The following is a 13780-nucleotide window of genomic DNA, read 5'->3' as shown; positions in this document are numbered from 1 at the left end:
GGGGGAGCGCCAGCTGTTGCCTTGGGATGCTGGGGTATTAGTTCCCAGGCCGGCGACTGAGCCAGCTCTGGCAGCTTTCTGTTCTCCGCGACTCAACCGCCACCAGCTGGATGGGAATCCCGTGTTTGCAGCACCAGGGGGGACGTGTGGCTGGGTGGGGGGGACCCTGATTGCCTGGTGGCCGGCTGAGGGACAGGGGTGTCTCTGCAGGCCCCTCACTGGTGAGAAGCTACCTGGGGAGCTGGGGACAACCACAGTATATGCTGCCTGCGTTTGGCCAACCTACCGGGTCTGAACTGTGGGGTGGGGAAGGGGCAACCCGCCTGCGCTCCCCAAACCCCCGGCACCACCCCACCAGCTGGCCCAGCGGCGAGGCTTTCCTCTCGTGGCTCCCCGAGTCACCATCCCGTCTAATTTACAAATGCCTCTGGAGCGAGAGCCGGAATCCCAGGGGCCCGTCTGACACGAGCGGCCTGCACTGCCACAGTCACTGGTCATCCGGGGTCAAAGGAGAGGCCAGTCACTGATCGTCCTCGGATGCCAGACATGCCCATTGTTAGGACGCTAGGTCAAACAATCGCGTCCTCTCACCCTTTCCGGCTGTGCCTCAATCACGGGAACGTGTGGGTCTCAAAGGGAAACCTGCCGTGCACGGCGAGCGTGACTCCAGCCACGGGCACACCACAGGGACACCTGCCCGGGGGCTAGGCGAGCCCGGCCTCTCCAGCACACGGAAGGGGCTCTGCTACCGAGTTCAGGGTTCCCTCCAGAGTTAAAATTCAGAGCTGGAGCAGAGAGCTTACGTGGGGAAGGGCCACTGTCTCCGGTGACAGACAATTCCACCTGCATGGAAGATGCCAGCCGGTGTGTCCTCAACCCCCCAGTGACCGGCTGAGAAGGGGCGTCCCAGGCCAGGGCAGGGGCAGGAGGGCGCCCCTAAGCTGCTGCTCTGGGGCGGAGAGCAGGCTCCGGGTGTCAACCCTAATCGGGGATTAGCGGGAACAGAGCCGGAGGAGGACGACAAGGGAAACTCCCGCGGGGCTGGCCGGCCACCGGGGTCGGGACAACCACTCACGCCACACCAACACCTGCCCTACCCAGGCCCCCAGTCAGCGCGGGGACAGCGGTGGGCCCGGACAGGGCAGGGTACGACGACTCACTTAGCCAGATCCTGTCTGCAAAACGTGCCATCTGAGATCAGATCAAGCAACGCTTCCAGGCATCAGGGCGGGCGGAGAAACACCAGGCACCCACAGCCAATCCGCACGTGACGCCACAATGGCAACGAACCCGCGTCCTCGCAAAGCCGTCAGAGCAGATCTGCCCGTTTTCAGCTTGACCCCGGTGCATTACTGCCTCTTGCGGGCAGGCGCCGGGGAAACACTGACGTCTAAGACCCTGCAGGTGTGGCCACCAGCAGGTAGAGAACAGAGAACACACAGGCCAAATCTCTGTCCCCCAACACAGAGCGCGGCCCGCTCCCACACAAAAAATGCGGGTGACCCGGGCAACACCTTCAGCGATTTCTTCGGTGTTCTCGGCTTTACCTGGCCGACCAAAGACCAATCCCAGACCAGAGCGTTCCTCCTTTCTTCCTCAACACTCCAGGCACGTGGGTAATCCGGAAGCATCCCATCTAAGGCAACCCTATTTTTTTTAGGCCAATCGAGAAACGTCAGGACATGAAGAGACACGACTGAAGCAGGGCCATCCCACATCTGCAGGACGCAGGGTCATGCCTCTGCGCCGGAAGCTGTCGGGAGTCCCACGGTTAGACGTGAGGGGCGCCGCAGATCACGCGGCCCAGGCTTGCTCGAATTTGACAGAGACCTGGGAAGGGGCTCCCACCTGTTCACACCACCAGCCCAAAGTATGAGCAGCCACGGAACCCAGGCCCACGACGCCAGGTCACCCGCGGGGGTCAAAGACAGCGGCCTCTTGGGGAAACGAATCCGTGTTTGCGCACATGCGTGAGGTCACATGGCTTTAAGTCCCCCACAAGAGGTGGGGTGGTTCCAGAGTCTCTGGCTGGCTCAATCAGGAAAGCTCGTGACTCTCGATCTCAGGGTTGTGAGTTCAAGCCTGGGTGTGGAGATAACTTAAGAGAGAGAGCGAGAGACGGGGAGAGGTGAGGGGGTGCCCCTGAGTAGGAGATGTCCAGCTCTGGGCAGCTGGGGCACAGATTCTAGGCATCAAGACAGATGGCAGTCAGCTGACCTTGAGCTGTTTTTTTTTTTTTTTTCATCTAAAAGGTACAGTTTATTTTTTCAATAGCTCAGAACACAGTCTTTTGAGTTGATGAATTTATATTCATTGACACTCAAAGACTCTTCGTTTTTTAAATCTCTGGCTGGGCACGTCAAGGCCAGGGGGAAAGACCAGCCAGAGGGGCCCCTAGGGACTATTCTGGAGGGTGAGGCATCCACACACGAAGCGTTCACTCTCCTTAAAGCGAATGGCCACAGGCTTCTCCCCTGAGCTGCACAGGCAGGTGAAGGAGGATGACAGCCAAGGGTGATGAGCAAAGACTGGGGGGTACCTCCCCAAACACACCAGGCCTCGATCCCTCTGTGGAACGCCTAGAAAGAGTGGACGCCGGGGGTCTGTCATCAAGATGTCTCAAGCGTAAAAGTAAGTCACCACATCATCAGCCACGGAAGAAACACACCGCAGGAGAACGCAGGAGCGGTTACGTGATAAGTCCCTGAGCTTTGAGGGCGGAGGCAGCTGGCTCCCAATCCCAGCTCGGCCACCCACAGGCCGTGTGACCTTGGGCGGGTCGCCGAGCCTGTCTAGGCCTCAGTTTCCCCACCTGTACAATGTTGACAACGCCTCTGTGCCAGGTGCCCTGAGGATCCAAAGAGAAGATCGAGGTACTGAAAGCCCCCCGAACAATGTCCCGCGAGTGGCGGGCACTCAGCAAACGGCCACCACCTCCATGAGTCAAGGAACACAGGCCTTCGGGAAATACATTCTTGGGGAAAAACGCATTTCTACACAAGGGATCATATTGGGGTCACGGTTACTCATCCATCAGGTGCACAAGCAGTAAGTGTCCCGCTGGCACCGGAATCCACCTGGGACTCCAGAAGGGGCAGGGGAGCCAGGAGGGCAATGGGCGCCTCCCACAAGTCCCTCCCGGGGCCCCCGGGGTCTGGCACACATGACGTGTGGGGGGCAAGATCCAGCCGCTTTGTCTTGGTCCCCCATCACGGGTCCTTCGCTCTCCGGTCTGTCTCCTAACTTTCAAGAGCGCTCTGCCACGGGGGGGGGGAGGGGGGGGCTCACTTGCATCAGGCCGGGGCTGTGGCGAGGCTCCAGGGCAGAGCGCTGCCGCGACCGCCCGCACCCGGCCACCAGCCCCGCGGCCACGAGCCGCCCTCGCAGACAACTCACCCCTTTCCGTTCGGCCTCATCATTCAGGGCGGTCACCCAGGCGGCCTGCCACTGGTTCCTCCAGCTGTTCAGCGTCAGGATCCAGGCGAGCAGCGCGTCCGACTCGGGGCGCCGGCCCTCGCCAGGCTCGGCAGCCCGCCGCGGGGGCCGGGGTCGCGCCCTGGCCAGCGCCCACTGCGCCAGGTACAGGCCCACCGTGCCCAGGGCCACGACGAAGAGCGACACCAAGAGCAGCCACTGGACCTCACCGAGCCACCAGCCCAGGCGGGACATGGTGATGGCGCATACCCGGCGCGCCCGGCCCCAACTTCCCAGGGCAGCTCCCCCCGGCCGGGGTGCAGGGCCCGCGGGCGGCGAGCCTAGGACATGAGCGCGCGGCCGGCGGGGCTCGCGGGGGGCGTGGAGGGGGGCGCGGCGGGGCCGGGGGTGCGCGGCTGGCGGCGCGGGCCCGGAGGCCGGGCGGCCGCGCGGGGCGAGCAGGAGGCGATGTGCGGCCGCGGCCCGGGACTGCGCCCCGGCCCCGCACACCTGGGAAATGGGGACGCGGCGCCCGGCGTTCCCGACCGGCGCGTCTGGGCAGGTCCCGGGCCGCGGCCGGCGAGCTTCCTCCTCCGCGCGCCGCCCCGGGCGTCCCGCCCGCGGCCCAGCAGTGGCCGGAGGAGGCTCGGGCCGGGGCGGGGCCTGCGGGGCCGGGACCGCCCCTGCGCCCGGGCCGTCCCGACCGCGTCCCCCCCAACGCCCCGCGTCCCGCCCCACCCTCGGCCCCTTAAAGGCCCCGCGGCCCGGCGCCCCGGTCGGGCCCCGCCCAACCACGTGCGCGCGCCGCTCGGCCCTCCGGCGCCCGTCGCGGGCCGTGGCGGGGGCGGGAGGGGCGGGGGCCGGCCTCCCCCCGCGCGGACGTGGCCCCGGCGTGGCGCCGCGACAGCTCGGTGCGCGGGGCTTTCCAGCTGGGTGGACCCCAGGGCCGCCGCGGGGCCGGCCGGCTTGGCTTCCGTGCGCGTGTGTGTGCGCGCCTGTGCGCGTGGAAGGGTGGTTTCTAGGATCACCATCTGCCCAGCGGCAAGACACTGTCTGGCTTTAACGGACTCGGAAAGTCCCCGGAAATCCACGGCTAATCCCTGAAGTCTGGAGGGCCTGGAGCCTGGCCTCACGGGCTGCGTGCTCCTGCCCCAGAAGGTCTCAGAAAAAAATGCCCCAACTTCGTGTGGGTGTGTCGTTGCGAGTTGTGCGCGTGTGTGTCGTGTGTGTGTGTGTGTGTGTGCGCGCGCGCGCGCGCGGCATGCCCCCTGCGCCCCTCACCTGGGAGACTTGGCCCCCATTCGTAGGAAATGCCGCAAAACACTAGCCCCAGATTCTCCAAGGCCGAAGGAAAGGCCTAAATCACGAAGTAGTGAATCGCAGGTATTTTCTGCAGCTGTAGGAGGCGGATTTGACCTTGAACTGGGTTGGCCAGACCCAAGGGCTTAGCCGTGGTTCACCTAGCCAGGGTCAGCCTGGCTGCTGACATCACTGGGGATTCTGGCTCTGGGGTTGCAGGGGAGGGGTCCTCCCTGCTTCCCCCTCAGCCCTTCCCTGCCCCTGCGCTGGGAAAGTAAAGCCTTAGAAGCTGGTTCAGAGGGGAGTCTGCTAAGGGGACAGGCTAGTTTGGCAGATCTGGGATTGGGGCCTAGATCTGGTCCACAGGAAGTGGCATTTTTGATATTTACTATGCAAGAGCCCTGGGAACAGTAGAGCAAAGAGAACCACGGATGATATGCTAGGTCTGTGCGGGACACCAGGTGTTAAAGACAGGAGTGAGGTGCCTGGCTGGAGGCAGGGGGGTCAGCACAAGGGCATATGAACAAGTGTGTGTGTGCGTGCGCACGCGCGCATGCATGCAAAGGCCCTGAGGCAGAGAGGGCAAGGGGGTGTGAGAGTTGGAGGCAGTCGGGAGGTGGGCAGAAGCTGGAACTGGAGCCCCCCAGTTATGGGTAGTGGATTGTGCCATGGAAAAGAAGCGGCAAGCTGTCTTAAATAAGCACAGAGCGAAAAAAAAAATGGAATTTTACAAATGTCACTGCCAGCAGATGGTGGAGGTCCGGTCGGAAGGAAGCCGGAGGGGGCAGACAGGCCAGCTAGAAGGTGACCCCAAGCATCCAAGAGAAGGGTTTAAACTAGGCCTAGTGCATGGCCAGGAGGGAACAGGCCCTTACAGGAGATTATTTCTCGCTTAGAGGCTCCAGGCCAGGAGACACGAGGGTGAGTTTGAAGTTGTGGGCAGGGAGTAGCAGAAGGATGAAGGACTTTACACCCCAGGGGCCTGACTTTCTTTGAGAAAGAGGAAGGGATTGGGAGGCAGCTGGTCCAGGAGCCCTTGTGGGAAACAGAACAGGAAGCTGGCAGGGAGTGCCCAGGTGAGCTGGGGGCAGGGGGCGGGGAGCCAGCCCTTACTTGGCAGGTCTGATATTAGAAAGAGGAAGCAGAATGATCCTGCGAGCTTTCCGCCAGCTACCTGGCCATTAAACATTCCCCCCGCGGGCCCCTGGGGGTTGGGGGGGAAAGAGCGCTCCTTTAAGAAATCTCTCCTTATTTGGAGGAAACACCGAATTATGTTCTGACCTGTAGCCAGATCCGTGCAATTGAATAATTCGGGTACTGCTGCCCCCTTACCAGCATATCAGGGATAACTCGATACCTGGGGCTCCGCGTCTCCCTGTTCTGGCTGGCTGTGGCCTTGTCCCCGGTTACCAGACGGCCAGTCCGGTGTGACTGGTGGAACCAGTCTCTTTCCTCCACCGCCGTGTCTCCCAGGCGTACTCGCCCACTGGCTCACTTAGAGGCTTGAAACAAACTGTAAACTAACAACCAGCCCTTGGTTTGGAATTTGTCACCCGGTTGTAAGTTTTTACAAAGGGAATGTAAACAGGTAGATGCTGACTGACTTCGGTGTAGAAGAGAATTAAGGGGAAATGAGGGGTGGGACGTGGGACGGGCGACCGGGAAAATGCAGGTGGCCAAACCATGCGACAGGAACAGAAACATCTCGGAAACCTGGGAACAGGCCAGTCTCCTTCCGCCTCTGCTCCCAGCCACTGTCCCCCTGCGCCCGGGCCCGTTCATCCCCCGCGTGGAGGACTTGGCCATCAGCACCCCGGCTGGCGATACCCCCCCGCTCTCAGCACAGTCCCGTCTCCGCCACCCCGAATCCCTTTAGCCCAAGGAGCCGGGACGCTGCTCTCTGCCCAGAAAGGTCTCTCCTCGCCACCAAACCTTCCAAGATGTGATGGGCTCCAGCAAGCTCCCGGAGCTGGTGTTAACCCCGCCTGAAAGAGCCAGGCTGCTTTGAATGGAGCTTCTGTGAGCGGCGGGGGTGGGGGCGGGGGGCCTCAGGGCGGGGCTGGGGCCCTTGGGTCCCGGCCACCCTTCCCGAGCCAGGCCCTCATACTGCCGCCCCAGGGAGACCGTCTTCACGTGAACCTACAGGACCCACCAGAGACAGCAGCCTACCTGGAACTCTCTAGAAGGCATCACTGTGACCCTCGGACCAGGTGGCAGGGAGGCAACAGTAAAAGTTGGGTTTTCAAAGTCTACTGCAGAATGTTCTGCTGCACATGAGACAGACCACAAGCTGTGGCAGAAAAGGCTCCATTGGTCCCTTTTTTTTTTTTTTTCACGTAAAGAACATTTCCAAAATGTAGACACACATGGCTTGCTGGATGATCCCCATCCAGTCCCTCGTTTGGGGGACTCTGTGCATCCCAGGAGGGAAGTATTTTGACGTCTTTTCTCGCCAAGCCAGGAGGTTCCGCAATGGTGTTACATTTTAAAAAATTAATAAGTGGCACATGTGTTTCCTATCTATAAACAAAGTTACACATGTTAACATTTCAAGTTGTTCGTTGCCATTGAGCCACCTGTCCTTACGGATTTTTGAAAGTGCTTAACCCAAAAAATCAGGATGTATAGACTTATTCCCACGTATACTTAATCCCAAGTAATTACGCTAAATTTGCAGAAGGGGAAAGGAGGAGGTCCTGGGAGTTGTAGTTTGTCTGTAACTTGGTAGAGAAGTTCCTTCTTCAGTTTGCACGGTTGCGATCACCTCTTGAATCATCGCGTGTGCTCGGACGGCCGCAGCCGGGGCCGTGGGCGACCCCGAATTGAGTTTAAACTCGGACAGACGACCCCGGATTACAAACGTGCAGTTTCCTCCAGGGGCGCTGCACGGAAGACATTCCCAGAATTCCCTCTCGGCAAAATGCCTTCGAGATTTGGCTCCAGGGGCCTGGGCAGTGGGGTCTGAGGGGACATCTGGCCGTCTCCTTGGCTACGTTCACAGGGCCCCGGTCATTTCCACAATCCGGAGGCTTGGGGTGTCTCAGGCTGGCTTCCAGTCTTGCCGCGGTGGCTACGGGGCACCTGTGAACCCTGTCAAAGGTGCCTCAGTGGGTTAAGGGTCTCTTGATTTTGACTCAGGTCACGATCTCACCGTTCACGAGTTCGAGCCCTGCGCCGGGCTCTGTGCTGACAGCATGGAGCCTGCTTGGGATCCTCTCTCTCTCTCTCTCTCTCTCTCAAAATAAATTTATAGACATTGAAGGTGGCCCACGGCCAGAGTCAGGCTCTGTGCCAGACAAGGCTTCCCTCTCTGTTTGACCTTGACTTCTCCTTCCTCCCCATTCATAGGACTGGCTGACGAGCTTCATCCTGGCGCATGACCCCTTCTCTGGGGGGAGGGCAACGGTCCTGGCAGGTGCACTAACTCCCGCAGCACAGCACGGAAGGGCTGGGAGCCACCCCCCGGCGGGAGTGACTGCCACAGAATTGGCCCCGGCCTCGCTGCACAACCCCGTGGTGGGGGTCCCTTCGATGCCCTGTGTGTGGCCGGGCGGCTGGTGGACAGACGCCGTAGCTGGCGCTCGGCTGGACGGGCTCACTTCGTTTTCAGGGCAACGCGCAGAGGACGGCCTCATCCTGTTTTCAGAGTGAGGAAGCTGAGTTCAGAGAGGCTGAGTCACTTACCCAAGGCCACACAGTGAGAAAGGGGCAGAGCCAGAGTCTGACCCTAGGGAGTATCCGCCCCAGAGCCTGTGCTCTTTCCCTCCGCATGCTACGAAAAGAGGAAAACGTTAGAGGCTGGAAAGGAAGGGGTCCCGTTTCTCGAGTGCTTGGGCGCAGATACGTCCAAAGAAGATGAATTGCCTTTTGTGCTCTGAAGTCCAGGGGACACGGACTCTTTCAAAACCAGAGGGGAAGGAAGTTCATCGAGGGTTCATTCGAGGGACTCACAGGGAGCTTCTGCTCTGGCCCGGGCCCTTCCTGGGGAAGACAGATTCCTGTCGCAGAGCCTGCCACAGTGGCCGGGTAACCAGATCACCGTCCCGCAGATGCCCACCAAGGAGGGTCCGAGGGGCCATCCCCCCACCAGTAGGGCCTTCCGGGCCCCCCACCTCCCACCCTGAGGGTGAGCTGTCAACAGGATGTGCCCTCAAATCCCAGTCTGGCGATGGACCCGTCGAAGAGCCTGAGTCATGCCGCCCTGCAGGGAGGCGGGGTGGGGAGGGCTCGGGGCCAGAGGCAGGGCTTGGCCGCCTACTGTGGGCCAGCCGGCCTGCCAGGAGCCTGCCCTGGGCCACCCTGATGAATGCGGTGCCTGCAATTCTGCGCCCACGCCGGGTGGATGCAGGAATGTGACCCAGATGGCAGGCCGCATCCCTGCCAGGTGGCCCAGTTAAGCCTCCTGCACGATTGGCCGACGGCAAGGTGACAGGGCAGCTGTGCGTGCACGCGAGGCCGGGACCTAACTGAGGCACGAGAGGTTCAACCTTGCGTTTTTAAAAACTCTCTGGTACGCTGAAAAGGTCCTTCTGAGGAGGCAGTCCCCTGAACTGTGTGTTCTTCTTCACTCACCCCGTTGGAGAGTCACATACATCTGCCGTATAGACGTCGGGTTCCTAGGGGCTCCTCAGGTGGCAGTGGGAGCCTGGCGAGAGGACAGGCTGGAAGAGAGAGAGGAAGGCACTGAGGACAGAGACCCACCCCCACCCCCCCCCGCCCCTTGTTGGGACTTTGCTGTGGCCTGGCCTGCATCAGAGGCCCCAGCAGAGTGTGGTCGCCATGGGGCCCTCCTGCTGGGGTCAGCCCCCTGGGCCACACCAACGAATCTGTGCTGCTCCTAGCTTCTCAGAACCTGCCCCATCCACCGCTGCAATCCCCCTGGTGTTGCCGTCCCGAGTGCTGACTCGGGAACGACACCGGCTTGATCCAGGGGATGGCTCAGCTAGAGAAGGGCATGCTCAGAGCCGGTCAGCCGGGCCCCACAGGCCGGAGGAAGGGCTCAGCCACCCGATGTGGGACTCCGGAAGTCTCCTCCTGCAAATGTAATTAATGTCTTAATTAATTACATTTAATTAATTAAATGGTGGGGGCATAAGGATAGAGTCAACTAAATATCTGGAGAGGTGGGGTGGCTCAGTCGGTTAAGCATCCGACTTTGGCTCGGGTCATGATCTCACGGTTCGTGGGTTCGAGCCCCGCGTCGGGCTCTGTGCTGACAGCTCAGAGCCTGGAGCCTGCCTCGGATTCTGTGTCTCCCTCTCTCTCTGACCCTCCCCCACTCGTGATCTGTCTCTCAAAAATAAATAAATGTTAAACAAATTTTTAAAAATATCTGGAGGGGTATTTCACCTCTTTGAGAGTTAAAGGACACCCCATCAAAGCACTTTTTTTTTTGTTTTTTAAAAGTGCTTTTAAATGTTTATTAGTTTTTGAGAGAGAGAGAGAGTGTGTGTATGCACAAGCAGGTAAGGGGCAGAGAGAGACAGAGGGGGAGACACAGAATCAGAAGCAGGCTCCAGGCTCCGAGCTGTCAGCACAGAGCCCGACGCGGGGCTCGAACCTATGACCAGTGAGATCATGACCCGAGCCAAAGTCGGATGCTTAACTGACTGAGCCACCCAAGTGCCTCTAAAGGGCCTTTCAAACATCCCAGGAGCACCTGTTCACCCACAAAGTCATTCACGTGCTCATCACAAACGACGACTGGCCCAAATAACCCAATAGGACAAAGCGAGCAATTTTGCTGGTCTGGAAAATCCTTCAGCGTGGGCACAACCAATCCAGCGATTACAGGGGGCAAGCGTGAATGCCTTCCGTGTGCGTGCACTTTACAGTAATTCCTGTAATAAGCAACCCACCGGGGACAAGGTGGCCCAAGGGTGCCGGAGACAGACCTGGAATCCGCGCGTTCCCTGCCATGATCCTATGCCGCGCAGCACGTCGGCACGAGCCTGCAGAGTCAGAGAGCAAGTCTTCACCCGGATTTGTCGCCATGTCTCATTTCTCAGTGATTCTGATGGAGTCATCGTCACCCCCACCCAGTGCGAGGTGTAACTGTACCCGTGCACCCCTGGGGTCACCGCACCCATTCTCTCGGCGCCTGGTTTCCCGAGGTGGGGGGTACCAGCTCCGTCTTGGGGACCCCATCCTTGTCGCTGAGTTGGGAGGGGGAGGAGCCAGCAAGGCAGGGGGATGCCACCTGCGGGCCCCAGAGTCCCTTCCAGCTCTGCCTCCCCGTCCGGTCCAATCCGACCTTCCCTAGGTGGAGGGGGCCACAGACATGAAGCCAGGAACTCTCTGGAGGGAAGCAGCCCAGCCTGAGTCCTCGGGGCTCTTCCCCAGGTGACAGAAAGAAGGTGGCTGCTGGGTCGCGGGGTGGGGGGCGGTGACAGCAAAAGGTCCCCCTTTAGCCCTCCCCTTTCTGTGTGTTCAAGCACCCAAGGATCCTTCCTGGACACGTTCCAGATTATCCACACGGGTATCGTCTGAACTGCATGCTTCTGTGTCCGCGAAGATGGGGGACGAACCCCGCCCCCACACCTGTCAGGCCCACATGCCGTGGGGGTCACGCCAGCAGCCTTGCTAACGCACACTCGATCTTGGATCTTCGCTGGAGAACAGCAGCAGGTGCAGGGCCTCCCCGAGGGAACAGGAGTTAGTGCAGGATGATTTCCAGGAGCTCACGTCCCATTGTTCCCAGGCAGGACAGAGCGGTGCAGGCTGGCTGGTCTTTGTCACCGCGGAGCAGGACGTCCGAAGCCAGGGGCCAGCAGGTGAAACACCAAGCGGGTGGAAATGAGACCCCCATATTGTACAGACCCCTTCGAAAGGCACTAGAGAAGGGAATGTTCCAGGGGTAAAGGGGGGTGTCAAGGAAGCTGGTCCTTGCTGACGCCAGCTGCACGACCTCGGAAAGTCCAAGCCAATATTTGTATGAAGGGGGTAGCAGGCTGGGAACACCCAGGGCTCCCGCAGAAGTCCCCCTGCAGGGCGATAGCATTCACTGTTACCCCGGAAGCCCCTTGGCCACACTGCTTCGTGGGACACGGATGCCAGGCTGCCCAATCTCCAGGGGAAGCCGGCAGATGAAGCCACCTAGGGTCTTGTCAAAAATCACAGCCCCCCAGTGGTGTCACTTTGGCCAAGTCCCCGAGCCAGGACTTTACACATAACCTAACTGTGGGTCCAGCCTCCCGCAGAAATGTAGTCTCAACCTGGGAGTCAGGAATTTTCTGGTGGGCACAGATGGGGTGACCGGTCTCCTGGACCTTCTCCATTGCCCCCACCCCAGGAAGAGGAGGGGATCTGCGGGATCAACCCCCACCCACCCAGGGAAGGTGACCCGGCCTGAAGCAACCCTTCCTTTCTTTTGCTAATAACTTCCTTGTCCCACCCTCCTTCCTACAAAAACCTTCCATTTTGTTGGAACTCGAGCCCCCTGTGCTCGCTGGATGGGGCGCTGCCCCATTCACGAGTGGCTTAATAAAGCCCGTCAGATCTTCAAATTACTCGCTTGCATTTTTTTAACAGTCTTAGCCAATACAACTGAGTTCAGACAAATCAATAAGTAAAAATAAAGGGAATTAAAGGGAATTAAAAATGTGCAATTTTTGGATTTAGCCCGCAACGTGCCATGACACGGTCCAATTGGACAGGACTGCCCCTGGTAGGGGCCCGAAGTCCAGAAAGTTCCGGAACTCCCCGAGAGCCCCCTGGTTATTACGGACACCGCTAGGGCTAACACGTGTGTGGTGCATACTGCTCACAATCCCTCCTGAGCTGGGAGCAGCCTTCGTAAAGAAAAAAAAAGGCCACCCTGCAGCTCAGCGTCCTTCTTGACGATTCTCTAAGGCCTCAGTCCCATCAGAGGGGCCTTTGGAAATCATCTGGCATTTAGTCCAAGCAGTTGTAGAGGGCCAGGTGACATTACTTGCTGCAGTAATAAAACTGTGCATATTCACTAAAAAACATCATGGCTCCTCTGTGATGGACAGTGGGGCTCGTGGGGTCCGGAGCCAACGGCCGAGAAAGAATTCTTGAAGTTGTCTTTGGCGCAAAAAGGTCGTCTTATTGAAGCCCTGAGACAGGACCCATGGCAGGAAGAGCTGCCCCGGGAGCAGGAGCGGAGACTGGTTTTATACCAGGGGTCGGGGGAGGTAAAGGCCAGAGGAAGTTTCCAGTGAGATTTTCCTATGCTAAAGAAGACTTCCGGATACAGGAGGCCTAGCTATTTCCAAACTGGGGTTGTTTGCCCTCTAGCAAAGCATTAGCAGCAAGACAGTAGAGAGTTCCTGGAGAGACCTTTTACTCTGGGCCTCAAGTAGTTGTCCATGGGCTGCAGGTTAGAAGGAAATTTAATTTGATCTGCCATTTCCTTCTGCCTTTGTTTCCCACGTCACCATGGAGGGGTGATGTTGGGGCTCCAGGAAACGGAGTCTATAGGTTTCTGGAGATTAGCTATTGATAAGATTGCCTTTTTCTGGTGATTTACTAAGATATTTGTAAATAGGTGGAGACTCAGGCCGGGTAGGACTGTGATCTCTATCAGTTAACCATTCGTTTCTCCCCTTTCCTTTGTTCTCAGGCAGCCAGGAATGCCTGAGGAATGTCACACACGTCCCACGGTGGAGGGAGGGGGTTGGGGTGGGGGTTCGGCCTGTCAGCATGCCTTAAGCTCCCTCATCACAATGCAGTGGAAAATAAGACGTATCTGGGGACGCCTGGTGGCTCACTTAGTTAAGCGTCCGACTTCGGCTCAGGTCATGGATCTCACGGTTTGTGGGTTTGAGCCCCGCGTCGGACTCTGTGCTGACAGCTGGGAGCCCAGAGCCTGCTTAGGATTCTGTATCTTTCTCTCGCTCTCTCTGCCTCTACCCCGCTCGCACTCGGTCTCTCGAGAATAAAGAAACCTTTTAAAAGAAAAAAAAAGACATGTCCAGGCCAGGCCTCACCCAGGCCTCCAGCGGGCAGGCTCCAGATGCTGGGGCTGTGTGTGCCCGGCCGTTGGTTCAAATGCGCTTATCCACCTGGCTCGGGGAGAAAATGGTCTTTAAAAAACAACTATTTT

The 13780-nt window shown here is 59.1% G+C and overlaps 1 protein-coding gene across 1 annotated transcript in view; it reads right to left on the bottom strand.

Annotated features, from left to right (window-relative positions):
* Positions 1-3711, bottom strand: part of C2CD2 (C2 calcium dependent domain containing 2) — a 48355-nt gene extending 44644 nt beyond the window's left edge. The window contains exon 1 of the mRNA XM_042998472.1: positions 3397-3711. Within this exon, the coding sequence (XP_042854406.1) occupies positions 3397-3669 (273 nt within the window). The 5' untranslated portion in view covers positions 3670-3711. The remainder of the gene's footprint in view (positions 1-3396) is intronic.
* Between the last annotated feature and the right edge of the window lie 10069 nt (positions 3712-13780).

The sequence above is a fragment of the Panthera tigris genome, chromosome C2 (assembly GCF_018350195.1).
Source record: "Panthera tigris isolate Pti1 chromosome C2, P.tigris_Pti1_mat1.1, whole genome shotgun sequence".
In the NCBI taxonomy this organism is placed as follows: Eukaryota; Metazoa; Chordata; class Mammalia; order Carnivora; family Felidae; genus Panthera; species Panthera tigris.
This window is presented reverse-complemented; position numbering and strand designations above follow the sequence as displayed.